We start from the raw sequence: 21,295 nt of genomic DNA on the forward strand, positions 1-21,295 counted from the left end.
GGCCAAAATCTGGAGAATGGGCATGCAGGGGCAAGATGGACAAAAATGGGCAAAATTTTAGGGGGGTGGTCAATTCAGCAAAATAGGGTGGTGTGAATAGCCCCCCCCCCCCCCCCCTTGTTTGAATCCTGAGTAAAACCACACCACGCGGCACCTATCCGTAAAAACCCCTAAAGGCCAACCCAAAAACCTGGTAAGTAGATTTGGGCCAAACAAACTTGGGCCGCCAAGAACATAGGCGGCCCAAAACAGGCAACAATTAAGGAGTCCAAACCCAGCCTAAAGCAAGGACTATGTTGTTGAGACATCTTCAGCAAAACAGACTCTCCATTCGAGTTTCGACTAGAGAAAAAATTGAACCAGGAAGAGACATTCTCGGCGGGATATACCCTACATCCCTAACGGTCTCTGATGCCTTCACCTGTCATTCGTACAAAGTCGTAAACGTTGATCGGTCGTACACGTGTCAGCAATCCATAAGAAGAATTTCTTGGGGATCAAGTCTGCCTCTACTATAAATATACCTAGCTCCTAAAGGAAAGATGACAGGTAAAACACCAACCCAAAAACCCTGTCAAACTTCTCTTCAAAATTTCAAATCCAATCAAATTTTTCTTACAAGCTCTTGCAATTTACTTTTTGAAAGCACTTGTATTTACATTAATTTACATTTCATTTCCTTTATATGATGTTAGCTCGATCTGCTAGAGTTTCCTCAAGCTTTAGTATCGATTTTGTATTCTTGTTTGAATGATTTTTTTTTACTGTTTCAGTCCCTTTGTTCATTAACGTTGTACAATTATGGCAAGGTTTGTAGCAAGATCGATCTACAATCACTTACTAGCTTTTAGTTAATGAAATCAAGCTCACTTTTAAATTCAAGGTCATCTGACTAGTGAAGTTCTAATCAGTTCTAATCAGGCTAAGCAAGAAAAGAGCCTAGACCAAATTACTGGTTCCTTTTCAGTGGAACAATCAACCGAAAAGAAGTTAGGCTCATTTCCTTTAAGCCCAAGCACAACCCATTTATTATTTTCCACATTGAGACCTTCGGCCCAAGTGGTGGTACACCCGCATATTTTAACAGGAAAAGGTCCAAATTGTAAGCGATATCCGCCTCAAACGTTGCGGCTACATTTTGGCTGCAATAATTGAGTTAGATATTTCATGTGAACTAATGTCTTAAAGCATGTCCGTTGGGACATTGTGTCCATTGAAACAAAATAAATAGGCTTAATTATCGATTTACCACCCAAAACTGTAACTCATTCCCACTTTACCACCTAAAAGTTTTTTTGTCCCAGATTACCACCTGTAACTTACATCCGTGTCCCATTTTACCTTGTTCCGTCAACAATTCCGTTAATGCTGACGATCTGGCCGTTAATGCTGACGTGGCGCGCTAGATGTGCGCCACGTGTCACATCTTTTTTTTATTTTTTCGCATTTTTTTATTTTTTTATTTTTATAAACTTTAAAAATTAATTAAAAATAGCTCCGAACTCAGAAAAATACAAAAAAAATTCCTACGGACTCGTCTTGACTAGCACTAGTTTACTATAAGGTTAAATTACTAATTTGCCCTCTAAAAATTTTCAAAAAAATTAGAAAGTCCAAATTTATTTCTAAAAAATTAAAATAAACTTTCCTCTATTAAATAAATTCTAGAATTTTCGTAAACTCTTGGACAAATTCTCAAAAATATTTTGAAAAATTACCAAAAGCTTGTTTTAGAGAATTATTTCGAGACTTTACAGAAATTTTAGAATTTTTATAGAATTTATTTTATAGAGAATTTTATTTTTCTCTAAGACCGAGAGGTCTTTTGGGTAGCAAGTGTTCACGAGAAAGGTATTGTTAGTTTTTAGAAGACTAACGGTGCAGACCTCATATTTTTTGGAGTTCGGGAGATTATTTTATGAATTTTCAAAGAGTCTAGAGTATTTTAATTTTCTAGAAATAAATTTGGACTTTCCAAATTTTTTGGAAATTTTTAGAGGAAAAATTGGCATTTTGACCCCATAGTAAATTAGTACTAGTTAAGACAAGTCGGTAGGAATTTTCCGTGTATTTTTCTAAGTTCGGAGCTATTTTTAATTAATTTTCAAAGTTTATAAAAATAGAAAAATCAAAAAAATCAAAAAATACAAAAAAGATGTGACACGTGGCGCACATCCAGCGCGCCACGTCAGCATTAACGGAATTGTTGACGGAACAAGGTAAAATGGGACACGGATGTAAGTTACAGGTGGTAATCTGGGACAAAAAAACTTTCAGGTGGTAAAGTGGGAATAAATTACAATTTTGGGTGGTAAATCGATAATTAAGCCAACTAAATAAGCTTCCAAATTAATCAATATTCAATCATTCTATAAGCATAATTAAATAGAGCAACTTCTAAAGGTTCTTCTTTAGAAAGTTTCATATTAGTTCACCGTTTTTTTTTGTTTTTTATTGGGTCACTAATTTTGTGACATTTTTCATTATAATCCAAACTGTCAGATTAGTACAAACAAATGTATCTATTGTGATTCACTTATTCTTCACTTAGATCCATATCGGTTTATTTATTTTTCACTTAATTCTATATTGATCAACAAACAATGCCTCACATGTGCAACACATGACTAAAATAGTTAGACGGTCGTTTAAAAATCGTAGACCAATATGAAATTAAGTTAAGAATAAATAGACCAATGGTGCAATTTCTTCTAAATTTTTTTATCATAATCAGTCTTGTTATTACTGTTAAGACTTTTACAATTCTCAAGCTCACTTATTTGTTCAAAGATAATAATACAAGTAAAACAGTATCACAGTATGGAAAGCCTAAATTTTAAATATGGTATATAAGTGGATCGAATACAGTAAAGAGAAAGCCTACAATTCTCCTACAACAAGATATTACATTATATATTTATAGTATATAATTAAGTAGAAATGTAGAATACATAAAAATAAAACTAAAAATAAAATACTCAAATATATATATATATATACAAATATGAATAATTAGCAAAATATGTTATAAAATATTAAATGGAGACAGGGACAGGACGGGGAGTCGGGACCCATATCCCCATCCCAATAGGGAACAGCCATGGCTTTCAAAGAACAAATGCCCTCACTATGAGCAATCAAAGAACAAATTAATGCTCATGGCTTTGAGAAGCAGCAGGAACCAAGAACACTATAAGGGAAATCAATGAACATAGAACACTTTATAGGGTAATCAATTAACATAGAACACATAATAAACTACATGGGACGTTAATGTGTTTTCATTCTTTTAAGTTAACACATAGAAGTTTCCACGTACATTATCACTTTGACCAAAAGCTGAAAAGAAAAACTTTCTTACATTACACAACAATTACCATTTCCCTCATGGTGCTCCCCACACCCACATGCACAGGCCGGCGGAAGATGCTGCTGCATAGGGCAATGCATATTTGGGTGCAGAGGGAAAGGCCTTATGTTGGGTATGGCATGAATGTGTATACCATCCTCAATTTTATCACCAATTACAACCAGAGCTTGATCAACCTTTACATCCCGAACTTCACCAACAATCTGCTTTTCGATTTTCTTCTTCTCGGGTGGTGGTTGTGGTGGTTTGGGTTTCTTGACTGGCTTCTTCTTCCAATACAAGAAGCCGAATAGTGTTATCAAAGTTGTCGTGATAATGCTGAGTCCAAGCAGGATCCAAAAGCGTATGGTGGCTGTTTTTGTTTTTGTTTTGTCACCACAAGCTGGTAATTGGCATTGAGGTGGCTTATAAGGGCCAAAGGTTGCTTCTGCTGTTATACTTAGAGTCCCTCTAGACTCAAGATTTTGTGTTCCTAAGTCATGCATAGTTGGAACTCCATCGAAGACGGTGGGTCCCACCTGCCACACCTGCAAGGGCAGAGAACGTGAATTTAGTTTCATATTGTTATTATTTATATTATAGTATGATACTAGATTTAAACAAATCAGATTTTGTCACACAATGTAATTTAAAGAAAAAAATCTCAAAGACAAAAATGTACAAGCTAGCAAAATACTTTAAAATTAGAGCTTGCAAAAGAGAAAAAGTTTTCAGTTTTACAATATACCCTCTTAGCATATATATGAACAACAATTCCCAATTAGAGAAGCAGCAACCAAGTGCACTCACATTGTTATCTATCAACCTGCTCAACCAATTTCTCCGAAAAAAGAACTTTACTATACCAAGGCAGCAAATCAAATCTTACCTGGTTCACCACATCTATTTCTACAGACAACTTCACCGTGGCAAATAGTATGATGAATCCGTCCACCGAAATTTCAGCACTCATGTCCCAAACATCAAATTGTAGCTTGGACTCCACAGTGCAATTGTATGAGTTGATGTTAAAAGTCTTCACTATCATGCAACCGTCAGGTCTCTTGAAGGCCACCAATGTCTGAGCCCCAACCATGCCAGTCGCAGTAGGGTTGATGGCCCACGCAATCCAGCCGCCGGGTTTCGACGGGGAAGCAATGAAGGCGATGGAGAGGGAATAGTTGGAGGGACAGTACGTCCAATGCAGGTAGGTGTTGAGGGTGGGGAGGTCGGCACAGTTGGAATAGAGGTTGCTGTTGGTGAAAACTTGGGAGGTGCATGTTGAACAATTTGCAGGGGATGTAATTGAGAGTAGAAGCACAAGCCACAATAATCCAAGGATGGTTTTCATCGCAATTGGAAATCACTTTCTTTTGAGTAAAAAGAAGAAATTTTGAAGGAACTTCGAGAGTCTGATTGTTATTTATGCATGCCACCATTTACAGTATATTCTTTGTCCATTTAATATACGACGAGTATGTAAATGCATGGCCACATAAAATTAAAATTAAATTATCCCACATATATTATAAATAAAAATTATTTTGTATAATCGTAATATCGTTATATTGTGTAATTAATTCACGTGTTATAATATTAGTAAACGACAAATTTATATTTTTAAAATATAATATTAAATATTATAACACGTAAATTGGTTATATCACATAACGATATTATGATTATATAAATCTTATAATTACTCTATAAATAATAGATGTATAAATGCTGGTGTCCATTTAAAAATAGTATGTAATGTCCATTTGAGCCCAAATACATTAACCAACATAAAATATAAAATAGAAAAAGATTGATGGCCATGTGTCTATTAATTTGTATTTTATCGATGTAAATGACTAAAAAAACAAATCTAAAACTCAAAAATGTCGATTTGAATAATAACCCATTAGGCCCAAAACCATAGTGGAGAACAGCACCGCTCCGCACCTTGAATGGTTTGATTTAGTTTGGTTTTTCTCCTCCATTCCCGATTTTTAGCACCATGAATCAAACCACTTGTTTTCAGTTTGATTTTTCATTCTCTTAGTATGGAAAATTAATAAGAAAGCAAACGTGTCTATATTATGTTGACAAAAATGAAGCTGAATGTGTTGCTGTTACCCCTAATACCCTCGATGGCCTTATTAACTCAGGCAAGGATCCAGGGCAGATAGCACTAGCATAGGGTCATCCACCCTTAATTAATCTCTAGGTAGAAACAGAAGGGTGGCCAAAACCTGTCAACGAGTTTTGCAAGGAGGTTGGTCCTGATGTGTCCCAGCCCTACTTGTACTAGGTGCATCCATGGATGGTGATGTCAACGTTTACTATTCTACTAAATATATAGCAACATTCAGAGCCTTCTTGTGCACCACCATTCCAGTGCCTGGTTGGTGAAGATGCCGATGCTAAAAAAGATTTGGAGAACGACTTCACTTTCGGATCCATTCTAAGAGATATGCTTTATTTATATCATATGTATATACGTGTATCTGTATAGAGCATGCATTACGGGATTCAAAAGAAGAGTGTGAATCTAATAATCTGAACCATCCATTTTTCAAATTTTCATTCAAATATCATTTTTACAAAGAATTAACCAAATCTGAAACCATTTGGACGTATAATTGTGACTAAATCAATAGACGAATACAATATTTTCAGTAAACACTGAAAGAACTAAGATGATAATCAAATAGTTAGATGATTTCCGATTTGACTCATTTTTACAAGAATGTCCTCAAATAAAACCTAAAAAAATACGGTTTAAACTACAATACAAAGTTTGCCCCCCAATCTGTTCATTATTTTAGCTACAATAAAGAATTCCTTAGGGGCAGAAGCTCCATATATGTGTGTGGGGGAAAATATCTTCTAAGCCTTCTTAGTAAGGCCATGGACAGTGAGGTCCTTAATCATAATGACATGGACTGCCCATATGACTTTGAGAAAGAATCAATGATGTCGCAAGTAGCTTCACCACATCACTATCTTTACGAGGGACCTAGCTTCTCTACCTGTCTTCACTCCCCATCATACTTACAGTTACAGCTTATACCCACCCATCTTCTTCAACATAAACTCTCACTCGTTAAATGGAAAAGATCATATCACAAAACACATAAAACAGAAAGAAATAAATAGAATTAAATACCACGCTATTCTCATGCCAAATGAAGAATAAATCAAGTGACCAAATTATGTCAAGGAGTGAATTACAAATTTATTAACAATTGGAACTTGAAATTAATTGAATGAGAAGAGGACTGCCGGATGTATATGATGAGTTGGTGGTGGAGTGTCCATGGGTATGGTGAGTAAATTGTTGTTTAACTGGTAGGTTTGAGTTAATAAGGGTATAATTGATATAGTGGTGGGTAAATTGAGCAAAAACCTAATTTGCGTTACCTGAGTAGGAAGGGTGTGTAGAGTAAATAAGAGGGAATGAAATATGAGTAAAGACACCCCTGCAGCCTTGCTGTTCTCAAGCAAATAGTTGGAGAAATAAACAAGAAACTCTACCAAATAACATTTTCTTTTTTCCTGGGACTATATACTAAATAATACCTCAATGCCAACTACTTGTCTCAGTATACTAATCAGTAAATTAGTAGTTCAGGATGTATATCAATTTATTTAAATTAATCCATCAGCAAATTGAGACCATCTGAATTCCTAATTATTTGACATTGTTTAATAATTGCATAAACAAAAACAAAAGACAGTGTTCAACTACCTAAAGTAAAAGTCAAAACACAAAACCTCCATTTTAAAATTAAAAGAGTAACAGCAACACATTCAGCTTCATTTTTGTCAACATAATATAGACATGTTTGCTTTCTCTTATTAATTTTCCATACTAAGAGAATGAAAAATCAATCTGAAAACAAGTCGTTTGATTCATCTGTGCCAGACATTCTGAACAGCCTGGACCTGATTTGCAGCTCTGCATGTAAAATCATTCCGCTACAAGCAAACACAAGCGGAGAACAACCAAGAGATGACTGGAAAATGAAAGTCAGCCTTTTTACTTACGTATATTCTTTTTTCTTTTTCTTTTTCTGGGAGGAGGAGAAATCAAAGGCTCAATAATTAAATGAACCCCTAATACCCTCAAGGCTCTCGCCCAAAGACAACCTGCAAAGGCAACATGTATGCTAGAGAGTTACATAATGACCCCAAGTAATTCATCAAATGAGATTATTTATGTAGGTAAACTATGCCTCTAATGTCAGTGGAAAATTGTGTACCAAAAAAAGAAGTCAACGGAAAATTGTAAGACAAGAAAAAAAATTTATATATATATATATATATAATTAAATGACCAAAAAGTTTGACAGGAGAGGAGGAAATGGTGGGAGGAGAAAGCTAGCAACTTTCACGACACCAATACAGTAATCAGATAAAACCAGCATGGTCTAAATGCCTGCAGGATAAACCTGGCTAATTAGGCACCCCAAAAAAGGCAGAGACAAAGCAATTCAGATGGTAAGTTGAAACTTATGCAGTAAACATTCCAATTATGAGCCTGGCTACTTAGGACTTACAGCTCACTCAATTATTACCAAGGCACACCCTCAGGCATGTATTTTGTAGAAACTGTAATCGACTAAAATGCTAATTTAAGTGGCTCAAACAATTGACTTGTTGCATATTATTCTTGTAAAGAAAAAAATGAAAATGTTGCTGGCAATTCTCAAAGGCCCCTCTACATCCAACAGACATGTTATTCTCAATCATCACATAAAAGCACAATATCCTGGTTTAACTATTTTCCTAGCTTCATTATCAAGGGGATTTTTCATCTGGATTTGACTGGTCATATCTATACTTTCAATGAAAAAATACCCTAACTTTTTGACACTATTAGACATTGGATGAGTTCAGTGCTATGTGGTGCTAACTGATGCACAAATGACATCAATTACAGGCGGCATATTCCTTGTTGCACTATATACCAACAAAGTAATTCAAAATGGTAGTCTTTTGAATTCCATTGGCTTCTTCAATGCTTCCAAATACCAGAAAAGACAGCAGTGTACCATTATCCCACAATAAGAGAACTTACTCTACCAATATGACTTTTTCAGCATCTTTGTAAGTAGAGAAGCATGGATGGCATACTCCTCAGCCAACAAATCATCTCTAATTCTCAACTGTGATTACTACCTTACTATTACAAGTGAAAATAGGGTTCATCTCCTCACACTAAATAAGGATGATTCGTGTAACTTGTCCAACCAAAGTAAATTCCTTGTCCAGATCAGGTTTTTTTTATTTCTTTTCACCTTCCAGATCAGTTATTCTTATTGCTTTTTACCTTTTAAGTAAGATTTTTATTAAAAGAATGCCAAGGGACATTATCCAAGAATACAAGAAACACACAAAAGAAACGTAAGGATATCAAAAAACGAATATGTAGAAGAAGCAGTAGAGGGATCTGTCTAGTCCACTCAAAAAGCCACCACACTAACTTATCGTTCAATTCCAGTAAAGAAAGCACCTCCCTCAAAAGCTCTCTTATTCTATTGCTCCATTTGATCTGATTCTATGTAGTGATCAAAGCACACATAACATCCTTTTTTATTTGCTAGATGATGCTGCCAGTAAAAAAAAATTGTGCAAATGAATAAAAAGGTGGTGCTGGAAGAACTTGAGAAACCACAAAATAATGGAGATTGACTTTGATGAGCACCATTAGCACTGAATCGTAAACTAATGTTTTAGAAGGGAAAAAGAGGCTTGACAAATTAACCAAACGATAGTGATACACTGATACCCAGATCGTCTTCCTCAATAAGGTTGGGGATCTTTATGAATGCAAACAAATCTAAACTAATACCAAGTCAGTATGGTCTGACAAAAGCTATTATTCAACATAACATTATATCTCATCATAATTTCCTGGCCCAACAACTGTCGTCAACTATTATTATCGTTAACCCAACACAACATGGCTAAGTCTCTATATCAGATAGATAAAAATAAAATAGCCAACAGGCTAATTAAGACCAGAAAATAGGCAAACCCATACAAGAATAAGTTCCTAAAGCGCCCCAAGACTCAACTGCAAAAATCAAAATGCAGAACAAAATCAAACTTCTCTTTCAATCAGCCAATCAGTCTTCCTAATGTTGGCAAATGCTATTGCAAGAATGTCGAAGTTTATATTTATATACAGATATAAGAACAGCCAGGACTACCATTCTTACATTCAACAATAACGACTTGACTTTTCACCTTCTTAGAAATACAGTTGACAGTTCCCAACCAATTATCCTAATGAAAATAAGTCCGTTGTGAAAGAAATAAAAAACTCAGAGAGTGATGTTTCCAGTAAACTTTTGCATTAACACAGTTTCCGCTGTTGATAAATCCTTTGTTCATGAAAAGTTCTTGTATTGACAATTCAACCCTTCTAGAACTCCAGGAATGAAATGTAACACCAACAGTTTTTAATCACGGTCCTTATGATATCCTCAAAATTAATCATCAACTTGCATCAACTGAAACATAATAGCAATAAAATTTCATATACATAAAGATGAGGAACTTACTTATACATACAGTACTTGAACTCTTGGCCCCTAAGAAGATCTTTCTCTCCTTCTTCGAGCTACAATGAAAACACATTCATATTAAATAAGAAAATGTAACAGGTCCAAGCCAATAACAGACAGTCTAATAAAGTCCATCTTACCGGATCATTCTCGTAGATGAGCTCATAACAATTTGGAGAAAGGCATCGCAAAGCACAATTCTCCTTTGCTATCATAGAAGACTTGCATTGCCAACCCCACAATCCGCTATTCCCATAGTAAAGGCACAAAGGAGGAATCAGAGCACCAAACATTTATAAACGAAATAACCCACATGCCAATCCATTATCACATCTTTTAATGCAACATGTTCTACATCCATTGGAAGATTTTTCTTTCTCTGTCAATCTGATCTTCAAATTAACTTTGTCTTATCATATCATATATAATGATGTATCAAGAAGTTCCTGCTCGATACAGTTTGAATTTGACTATATGCTTACTCATGAAACTAAGAAAAGCACAATTTCTTGTTATATAATATGACTAGTTAAACTAACTCAAATATATTTGGTGGGGTTTAATTAATTTCCACTATAATCACAAATCCCAGTCCTCAACAAATAAAATTACATAATTCTTTGTAAGTTTTTGTCAAACTTTTCCAGGCATCAAACACGAAAATAAGAAAATAGTAAATGTGAAATTAAAAGAGAGAAGGAGGTGGTTACCTCTCAATATCAGCATAGCACTGGTTCCTCTTCTGCCTTGTCTCAATATCCTGTCAAGTACCCACATACAAAAACCCACCAAAAACTCAAAATCAGTACAAAAACCCACAACCAGAGTGACAGATAAAGATACAAGGAAAGCTACGAAATAGAGGAATTTGACATACAGTGATTGGGCGACGAGACTTGGCGAGAACTGTGGGAGACAATAACAGTAACAACACTAAAAGAATTGGAATTCTCAGTGAAGAAGACCAAGAATAAGATTTTTTATTTGCCATTTTTTTCTTTTTTTTTTTCGAATTTAGAACAATGATCATTCACTAAATTCACTCTCTTTTCTCTCAGTTCTTCAAGCTTTGAGATGGGCTGCACGGACACCCGACGTCACTTGGGCTCGCTGGGAGGTGATTGATCAAGTTAATAGCTCCCTCTTCTAAGGCCTACTATGGGGAGACCCAAATTTTGTGACCCATTTAGAACCAATAGTGATGTGACTCATTTCTCATTCATTATGTATACTTATTTAAATTGATTAAGTAATATTTAATTTATAATTTAAAACTTAAATAATTATAAAAATTATATCATTAGTTTTATTTTAATGAAATTTTTAAAATAAAGTCAATATTAAATATATTTAGAATGACGATGACAATCTTGATATGAATGATGACAAATATTTAAAAAAAACCACACTAAACCAACTAAATACTAGAATGAGTACATGAAATTAACAACATCAACACCCAACAACAAAGGAATGCATCCACGACAATCTTCAGTTATTCCCACAGGTGGCCTCAGGCAAATCACGAGGATTTACGTAAACATTTTTATATCCTCTCCAAAATTAAATATCGGGTTTGGCCTCATAATCGGCATAGGGTTGAATGTCTTTCCCGCAAGTGTATGGAACCAACTCTAGATCTTTGGGTATTGGGAGTTTCAGGTCCCTTTTTACACAATAGTGGCACAGTGTCCTATTTTCATCACGATCACACATACAATATTGATGCTTTAATCCAGACCGCATATCCACCAATGGTCCTTTAATCCGAACCGTATATCCACCAACAGTTCTTTAATCTGGACCGTTGGTGTTGTGCACGCGAGCCAGGTAGTGTGAAGGCAAGCAGCAGCTGACAATGTGAAGGCTTGCGTTAGTCAGCTTCCCTCCCTCTCTCCTATGTTTTTCTCACGTGGGTAGGCTCGTTTTTGATTTTGGGTCACACAATTTTTGGGTCTCACCATTCCCTACTTCTGGATCACACAAATTTTGGCTCACAAACTTCGGCCCATAGTGAGGAGTAGTTCCCCATTTGAGACCCATTTTGGGATTTTGGGTCACATAATTCGGTGCATTGTAATAGGCCTAAGGCTTGTGAGTTGTAAAATTGAGTTTTGCTTTTTTTTTTTGGTAGATATTATGAAATTTAGTTTATTATTATGTTTTCTTAAGATAATATTTTTTTTTATTAAGAGGGAAGGGACATGAACTTGGATGGAAATGGGGCAATTCAATAGTCCTTCCAATTGAGTTATCCCATACATTTTCAAATACGAAGATTTGTTTATTAAGTATTCTTAAAAAACAAAATGTTTTTTACTTTCTAAGCCAAAATAGAAAAATAAGGGGATAAGTCAGCATATGCGCAACAATGCATATTAAGCCAGCCCTCTTTTTAATTATTCAATTAATCATATCAATTAGATCAACATCTTCTATATATATATATTTTTTTTTAATTGTCACTATCAAGATTGCGTAAGAATGATATTGATAAAAGTACTTTTTGTCTTTTTATTGCATAAACATGTTGAAAATGAATAAACCACATAAAACACAAAAGTACAAGTTTATGGAGTCACATTCACCCTAATTTGTGACTTGCTATTTTTTAATTACAATATGTAATTATTTGAGAGTAGCAATCATTATTACTGTTTATTGACAAAAAAATAAATAAATTGTTATTGATTGATAGTGACAATAATTCCGAGTGGTAGTTACAATGATTTGTCAAACTTAGCGTGCAACGAATCGATTGGTAAATATATACTAATCAATATGACACTATTCTCATTGGTTAGGGTTTAGCTTCGAGGTTTTGGACGGATCACATCAATTAATCTGCCCTGTAGTTTCAACAACTCTACATTTATAATGTGTATTTACTTATTATTTTAAAAAGAGCTAATTACAAATAAGTCAATAAAACATTTCAAAATTACAAATAGGTCAATAAATATTTTCCTAAATTTCAAAATAGTCACCATTGACCTATTTGTAATAAATGAAATTATGAATTTTACAAAATAAGACATAACAAAAATTACAAATTACAACCACTGTCACTAACATCACTAACTAACGTATAAAAATTTTAATAAATTACAAAAAAGGTCAATCAATGCTTACCTATCGATGATGTCAGCAATATATCATAATTTTGAAAAATAACAAAAATGTCAACAACTAACCAGAAACTGACATATGTCCAAAGTAAAGGTCAACAACATTTTCTTTCCCTTTCTCCTTTTTTACCTACAGAAACGTGTAACTTTTTTTTTTTCCCCTTTCTCCTTTTTTTACCTGTAGCAACGTGTAACTTTTTTTTTTTTTCCCATTTCTCCTTTTTTTTACTTGTAGCAACGTGTAACATATTAGACACTGTGTGACAGTTACTGATTTGAAATCAATAATTATGTGACAGATACTGAAAATCAGTATCTATAAAAACCTAAACAGATAATGATTTTCAGTATTTGTAAAAACCTAAACAAATACTGTCACACAAATACTGAAAACTGATAATGTCACACATATACTAAAATAGATATTGTCACACATATACTGAAATAGATACTATAAATTTGTTTCAGTATCTGTATGACAATGTCTGTTTTAGTATATGTGACAGTGTCTATTTCAGTATCTATGTGACAGTGTTTGTTTCAGTATCTGTGTGATAATGTCTAATAAAACAGATACTGTCACACATATATTGAAAATAGATACTATAAATCTGTTTCAGTATCTGTATGACAGTGTTTGTTTCAATAAATTGACAGTGTATGTTTTAGTATCTGTGTGACAGTGTCTGTTTCAGTATATGTGATAGTGTATATTTCAGTATCTATGTGACAGTGTTTGTTTCAATATCTGTGTGACAGTGTCTGTTTCAGTATCAATGTCACACATATACTAAAACAAATACAATCACACATATACTGAAATAGATACTATAAATCTGTTTTAATATCTGTGTGACAATGTCTGTTTTAGTAAATTGACAGTGTCTATTTCAGTATCTTTGTGATAGTATCTGTTTCAGTATATGTGTGATAGTGTCTTCTTTAGTATTTATGTGACAATGGGCAGAGACCCACACCTATTGACCAAAACGTAATTATCAAAATTAAAACAATAGTTTGTGGGCAAAAAGATAAAATAAACTAAAAAAAATCATTAATGGGCTAGGATCCACAGAGTTATTGACTAAAATGTAATTTTTCAAATTATATGATTGACTAAAATGAGATAGCAAATTATATATTGGTCTTTTTGTAATTTGCAAATTATTTATTGACTTATTTGTAATTTGCTATTTTAAAAATTTGTGGTGGATTTTTTTAACATAACAAATATTAGGTAGAATAATAATACAATGTGTAGAGTACAGTTATCAAATATTTACTTAAAAGAAAACATACATACACAAAAATGAAATTCAATTACTATTGCACTCTCATATAAGAAGGACAATCTTGAAATTTATGTTGGAAATCTCACCTTAGTATATGAAATTTAGTTGCTAATAGAAAATAACAATGATGTCATTCTATTTGCAATTAATAAAATGTTAATAATTATAAACCCCCTAGTTAGAGATAAAATCTCTCATAACCTCCACCCAAAATCTAACTCTCTTATAACCCCCAATCTTACACTTAATATTTTCCTAAACCCCCTAGTCAACTAATACCCAGTCAACTTTGACTCCCCATATTTTAATTTTCCAGTTTTACCCCTTTTGTTTTATTTTCATTTTCAGCCAACTAATACTCTCTCTCTCTCTCTCTCTCTCTCTCTCTCTCTCTCTCTCTCTCTCTCTCTCCTATCTGTTGCCTCTCTCCCCTCTGCGTCTCTCTCTCTCTCTCTCTCCCCGCTGCTGTCGCCGGCGCGTGCGCCGCCGTCTGGCGACGGTTGCCGGCGAGACCGGTCCCATCACACTCGCCTCTCCTTCCTCTTCCTCCCTATGCCCTCCACGTGCCGTGAAACTAAACGTCGACGCCAGATCGGGTCTAAGCAGATCTGAGCTCTCTCGCCGGCGATCCGTCAATTCCGGCGGCGACGAGGTGTCGGACCGGTTGGGTTCTTCTCGCCTCTTCCTCTTCTATCTATTCATGGCCTTTTCTTTCCCATAAAATCCACAGAAAACCAAATGCAGCCCGAAGTCCGATCGTCATCTCCGGCGGTGACTTCGCGATTCCGGCGACGTCGCAGCTGCTCTCCACTTCCAGAAGCTTCCTCTCGACGTGGTGAGTGTGATGGTGGTCTCCGATTCTCCAACTGACCACCGTGGACGGCGAATCAACTCCGAGAAGGTCCAAGACTTACCGCCGCCATTGCCGGCGATTCCGACGGCGGATTGAAGTGGTTCCGGTCCCATTCTTCTCCCCTCGACATTCTCTCTCTACTGGTATACAAATTTGTGTTCAATTGCCTCGAATTTCAAAAGCCCTAATTTGAAAACCCCAACCTCCGCTGCTGCCACTCTCGGAATTCGGCGGCTCCGACCACCCATGGTTAAGATTTTGGTATGAAAATGCTCATCTCTCTGAGTTCTTTATGTTTGTTAAATCAATTCTTTGATTTAGATAATGAGATTGAAATTCTTGTGAATCTGATTTATAAGTATATTTGTGAACTGATTTGTAAGTATGTTTGTAAACTATTTGTGAAATGTTGTGAAATCTGATTGTGAAATTGATTCACAAACATTTTTTAAATGTACAGTTTGCGAAATAGATTTTGTGAATCAATTTGTGAAATTCTTGAAATTAAACAGTTTCAGTTCGTGAAACTGTTTCACGAACTGAAACTGTTTAATCAATAAATTAAGTAAATTTGTATATACTTATAAATCAATTTGTGAAATTCAGTTTCACCCCAAATTCAGTTCTAGCTTAATTATGTTAATCGGATAGAAATGTGGGTTTTTTAATTGATTTATAAGTATATACAAATTTACTTAATTTATTTATTAAACAGTTTCAGTTCGTGAAACAGTTTCAGTTCTTGAAACAGTTTCAGTTCTTGAAACAGTTTCAGTTCGTGAAACATGAGTTTTAAATGAACTTTGAATGAAATTATGGTTCTGAAATATGATGAATCAAATTTGCAGGTAGAAACAGATCGAGGCAGTGGCGACTGTCGTGTACTCGTCGCGCGTGAGGTGATCGGACGACGTTGTATTGTTGGCTACTCCTCTCATCTCAATGACTTGTTGTATTGTTGGTTTTTTTTTTTATAAGGTTGTTCTTTAGTGAAACGGAATTCAGTAAAGGTGTAACTGTTTTAGTGAAGTGTAATTGTTTTAGTAAAGGTGTAATTGTTTTTTAATTAAGGTGTAATTGCATTTTAGTCGAGGTGTAATTGTTTTATCACTTAATTCAGTTTCAGTAAGTGAATTCATAACTGAATTCTTCAATTTAGTGTAACTGAATTTATGAAATTCAGTTTCAGTGTAATTGAATTCTTGAAATTCAGTTTCAGTGTAACTGAATTTTTGAAATTCAGTTTTAGTGTAATGAAATTCAATTTCAGTGTTTGATTTTAGTTTTAGTGAAATATTGAGTTTTAGCAAAAACTTCAATTCAAAAAAAAAAAAAAAAAAACAGTTTCACCAAAATACAGTTACAGTGACGTCAGCATGCGTCAGCGCGCGTCAGCATGCGTCAGAAGGGTAATTTAGAATTATAAGTTTTAGGGGATTTTGAAAGAGTTTATAGATGGGTGGGGGTTTAGACAAATTTTTTTGATAAGTAGGGTGTTTAAAATTAGGCACTAATTAATAAAAGCAAGAATCAGAGATCCTTTTTATTTGAATCCATTTTAGAGTAAAATCTAAAAATCCTGTAGCTTTAATTTTTTAAATACCATACCACATCTAATTTTTTGATTCCAAAATTACCTCTAGTATTTAAATGCCATTATTTGTGGAATTTGGGTCCAACGATTTTTGAAATTCAAATTCCATAATTATGGGTTTCAACCTCTCGATTTAAATCCCATAACTTATGAAATTTATTCACCTATACTAATTTAAGTAAGGAAATTAAATTACTATCGACAAAATATAACATATAAAAATGATACAAAAAACAATGAAAAAGCTTAACATAAAATCCCATCTATGGGTAGACAAATTAAGACATAAACGAACCTTTAATTATTATTTTTTTCTTTTTGACTAAACATAAACGAACCTTTGAGGCATCAAATTTATTGTTAAATTGGAAGCAAAACAGTAACTAATTAGAAAAGCTTTTAAGTTTTAAGTCAACATTAGAGAATATCCCCTGGAACTTTCCTGGAACATCATCGTTCTCAACAACATGAACCCAGATCTCACCAAAAAATAGCGTAATGTCAGCCGATGGCTTCCTTTCCTTCCAAATTGATCTTCCAATCACTCATCAAATGAATTCTGTTGAATCCGTGACAGACAGCACTATACACTAGTGCCCGTAAACCAAACCAAACCCACTCACCAGTCACCAACACCCACCCGTGAGTTGCTTCTTTTTCCCTCGTGACTTATGTCCATTACCGCTTCTCTGTCATCCTCCTCTCTCTCTCTCTCTCCAAAATTAAGACACAAATCCGAGAAAACCACCGAAATCACTACCTTCCAAATTGCTAAATTGGGTCATTAATTAATTACGCACCCAAATGAGCCAATGACGTCCACCACCACCCATTCAAGAAAACCCATAAAACCCATCACCACCTCACTCTCAAAATGCTCACCCAAATTCCTCCTCATCATCTCCATGGCCTCCCTTCTCTTCCTCTCTCTCCTCTCCCTCGCTCTCTTCCTCTCACTCTCCTCCGCCTCCCGCCACCACAACAACCATCCCTTCACCACCCCACCTCAGATCCAAGCAGCATGCAAGGCCACGCGCTTCCCATCCGTGTGCCAAACCTCCCTAGCCCAATTACTTAACACCCAACCCGACCCGCCCCCCAACCCGACCCCGGTCCAAACCATCCAGCTCGCCATCCGGGTCTCATCCGACGGCCTCAAAACCGCGCAGCGCATGGTCACGGAAATCCGTGACGCCTCCGTGGGGAACAAAAACCGCACGACCGCCGCCAACAACTGCCTCGACGTCCTCCACAACTCCGAGTACCGCATCTCCCTCGCTACCGACGGCCTGTCACGTGACCGGTCCAAGTCCGCACGTGCCGCCATGAGCGCCGCGCTGCTCTACCACTACGCCTGCTGGTCGGGGCTCAAGTACGCCAACGACACCAAAATGGTGAACGAAACGATGTCGTTTTTTGACACGCAGCTGATCCCCCACTCATCCAACGCGCTCAGCATGATGTTCTCGTACGACAACTTCGGGAACGATACCAAATCCTGGGGCCCACCGAAAACCGAGCGAGACGGGTTCTGGGAGAGGGTCGAACCCTCCGACCCGACCCAGGGGTTTCCAGGCGGGGTTCCGGAGAATTTGAAGGCGGACGTGACGGTGTGTAAGGAGAAGGGGGAGGAGTGTCGCAGGACGGTGCAGGAGGCGGTGGATGAAGCACCGGATAACTTGGAGGCGGGAGGGAAGAGGTTCGTGATTCGTATAAAGGCTGGGGTGTACGAGGAGACCGTGAGGGTGCCCTTAGAGAAGCGGAACGTGGTGTTCTTGGGGGATGGGATGGGCAAAACGGTAATTACCGGGTCGTTGAATGCGGGCCAGCCCGGGGTCTCCACCTACAACTCCGCCACGGTCGGTAAGTAGTTACATTTGCATTGCATCATTTTTTGCATTTTGTTAATCAGAGATTACGTTCACATACATCATCAAATTCTTAGAATATATGATGCTGACACATCACACATATAACATGTAAATAGTGCACATGCGCATGCATATTTTAAGTAAAATTTACCTTTTTAAAATTGGGTGCTCTAATTTAATGGAGTCAATGTTACAAACTTGCAAATAGCGTTGGATTTTGGTTTTTTTTTTTTTTTTTTTTGTGGTCAGTCGTTTTGGTTGAATTTTTTAATTTTAGAACATTAGAGGTCAACTTGGTCGTCGTGGAAAATGTCGTGCATGGTGGATCACACAATTCTGATGTGGCCCCACCAGCACGTAATTGTAGAGTATGGGTGCAGTGTATGCTTGACCAGACTCTTGTGGTGTGGCCCCACCCCATGTAATCGTAGAGTATGGGGAACTCGGCATAACCGGCATGAGTGGTGCCATGTGAGTTAGTCTTTATCACGTTAAATGGGACTCACATAGTCACATGTGATTAGCTCTATAGTAACAGTACAATATGATACGTGACTAGATGTAGAATTCTTTATTATGTCATTCTTTTAGATCTTGTTTAAAAAATAATAATGTCATTGTTTTAGTGAGGCCGTTGTCTTTTTCTTATCCTTTTTTTTAATTATCACAATTGGTTGTTGCTGCACAGCCTGCACTTGATAATCTTTTGTCATTGAAATCATACCCTGATATTGAAATTGCCCTCGTGTATCAAAAAGAAAAATACCCAAAACAGTTGGTCAGTTGGATAATAAACAAAACAAAAAATATGATAACAATGCAATGAAAGGTAAAAGTCCTCAGTATACTGATTGTTTGTTAATATTATATGTGACAGGAATTCTTGGTGATAGGTTCATGGCCAGTGGTCTCACATTCCAGAACACAGCAGGTCCTGATGCCCACCAAGCAGTGGCTTTCAGATCAGACAGTGATTTATCTGTGATTGAGAACTGTGAGTTCTTAGGAAATCAGGACACTCTCTATGCAAACGGCAACCGCCAACTCTACAAATCATGCACCATCCAAGGCAATGTGGATTTCATCTTCGGGAACTCAGCTTCGATTTTCCAGGACTGCACCATTCTTGTTGCTCCCCGACAACTCAAACCCGAGAAAGGTGAAAACAATGCCATCACAGCCCATGGCAGAACAGACCCTGCACAATCAACAGGTTTTGTATTTCAAAATTGCTTGATCAATGGCACTGAAGAATACATGAAATTATATTATAGCAAGCCCCAAGTACACAAAAACTTCTTAGGGAGGCCATGGAAGGAATATTCAAGGACAGTTTTCATAAATTGTAAAATGGAAACTCTTATTACACCCACTGGGTGGATGCCTTGGTCTGGTAATTTTGCTTTGAAAACACTTTTCTATGGAGAATCTGGGAATTCTGGACCAGGGTCTGACTTGTCAAAGAGAGTGACATGGAGTAGCAAGATCCCATCTGAGCATGTTAATTCATATTCTGTGCAGAATTTTATTCAGGGAGATGAGTGGATTTCAACAATATGAAAATTAGGGGGAATTTCAAACCCTTTTCAAATAACATATTTTAACTAGTGAGTGCACTAAGAACTCGATACATTAGTGGAAGTATATTGATGAAGTTTTTATCAGTCCTTATAACATTGATTCTTATGTGGTGCCCTCTTTTATATATCTCCATTTCTGATCAGCATATGAGATTTGAATGAGTAATGAGTATGGTACACTACAGCACATCATCTAAGAAAAGTTTATGGGATGGATGAAGATGTTTCAACCTTAAGTCACATTCGTTGAACAAGCTGAAAGATATTTGTCTGAAAATAAAAGAAAGTAGGAAAGTGAGCAAGTTATCTGGGTTGATTGAGAATGAAGGCTGATAATATTTCTTCTTTGTCAATAAAACTCATGCCAATCTTATCTGGAACGATTAATTCGAATTGATGGATTTTATTTAGCATGCCTGATGAGCACATGGAAATATAAAGAACATTTCAATTCGATGGATTGTACATAAAATTGGAAGTGATGAGCATAGAACAGATTAATTCAATTCGATGGAACTGATGAGCATTTTTTGTTTTGTTTTATTAGGATTAGATTAGTTCAAATTGGAAGTGTTCAAATGCCTGTATAAAATAAAGATATGAAAATAACAAAATGCATATAAAACATTGGATGAATGGATGAATATTCAGAGTGGTGTAGTGGAAGTGTGGTGACTGGTGAGCCTATAATCCGACGTAGTTTGGTCTTAAACCCTGCTTTGATAGAGTGGCTTCCATTTGATTCCTTTTAGCCTACAGCCATTGCATTTGGGAGAAGGCTTAGTTGAGCTGATAAATTCATCATAGGTGTTATTACTCTCTTATTCTTGGCTTGAGGATATCAGAACTTTAGTGGTTGAGGTGAGGCCTGAGGGTAACATTATTTTATTGCTTTATTACTGGTATTACTCATTCAATATGCAGATCACATTTTCACATTTCAGAGGGACTACATAGTTTGAAATTATGGTGGCTGCTGTTGCTTTTTAGAAGAAATTTGGCTGTTTGGGGAAAATACAAGTCAAAATTGTGTTCAAGTTACTCCTATTGTCTCTTGTAACATCATAA

General features: G+C 36.0%; 3 protein-coding genes across 3 annotated transcripts; 1 reads left to right on the top strand and 2 right to left on the bottom strand.

Annotated features, from left to right (window-relative positions):
* Positions 1 to 3,238: 3,238 nt before the first annotated feature.
* On the bottom strand, positions 3,239 to 4,877 carry LOC147291175 (auxin-induced in root cultures protein 12-like). Its single transcript, XM_086238378.1, has 2 exons — positions 4,239 to 4,877; positions 3,239 to 3,897 (listed from the first exon to the last, which is right to left on the bottom strand). The coding sequence occupies exons 1-2, from the start codon at positions 4,698 to 4,700 to the stop codon at positions 3,358 to 3,360; spliced, it is 1,002 nt and encodes a 333-aa protein (XP_086094504.1). The 5' UTR covers positions 4,701 to 4,877; the 3' UTR covers positions 3,239 to 3,357.
* Positions 4,878 to 7,091: 2,214 nt separating this feature from the next.
* Positions 7,092 to 11,045, bottom strand: LOC147291176 (uncharacterized). The gene is made up of 5 exons (XM_086234659.1): positions 10,787 to 11,045; positions 10,620 to 10,669; positions 10,050 to 10,155; positions 9,907 to 9,965; positions 7,092 to 7,486 (listed from the first exon to the last, which is right to left on the bottom strand). Exons 1-5 carry the CDS (start codon positions 10,937 to 10,939, stop codon positions 7,435 to 7,437), a joined length of 420 nt encoding a protein of 139 aa, XP_086090785.1. The 5' UTR covers positions 10,940 to 11,045; the 3' UTR covers positions 7,092 to 7,434.
* A 6,151-nt stretch (positions 11,046 to 17,196) lies between these two features.
* LOC147291177 (putative pectinesterase/pectinesterase inhibitor 51) lies at positions 17,197 to 20,314 on the top strand. Its single transcript, XM_086234658.1, has 2 exons — positions 17,197 to 18,639; positions 19,525 to 20,314. The coding sequence occupies exons 1-2, from the start codon at positions 17,589 to 17,591 to the stop codon at positions 20,205 to 20,207; spliced, it is 1,734 nt and encodes a 577-aa protein (XP_086090784.1). The 5' UTR covers positions 17,197 to 17,588; the 3' UTR covers positions 20,208 to 20,314.
* Positions 20,315 to 21,295: the final 981 nt, after the last annotated feature.

Source organism: Dryas octopetala, chromosome 3 (genome assembly GCF_963921425.1).
Source record: "Dryas octopetala chromosome 3, drDryOcto1.1, whole genome shotgun sequence".
Taxonomy (NCBI): Eukaryota; Viridiplantae; Streptophyta; class Magnoliopsida; order Rosales; family Rosaceae; genus Dryas; species Dryas octopetala.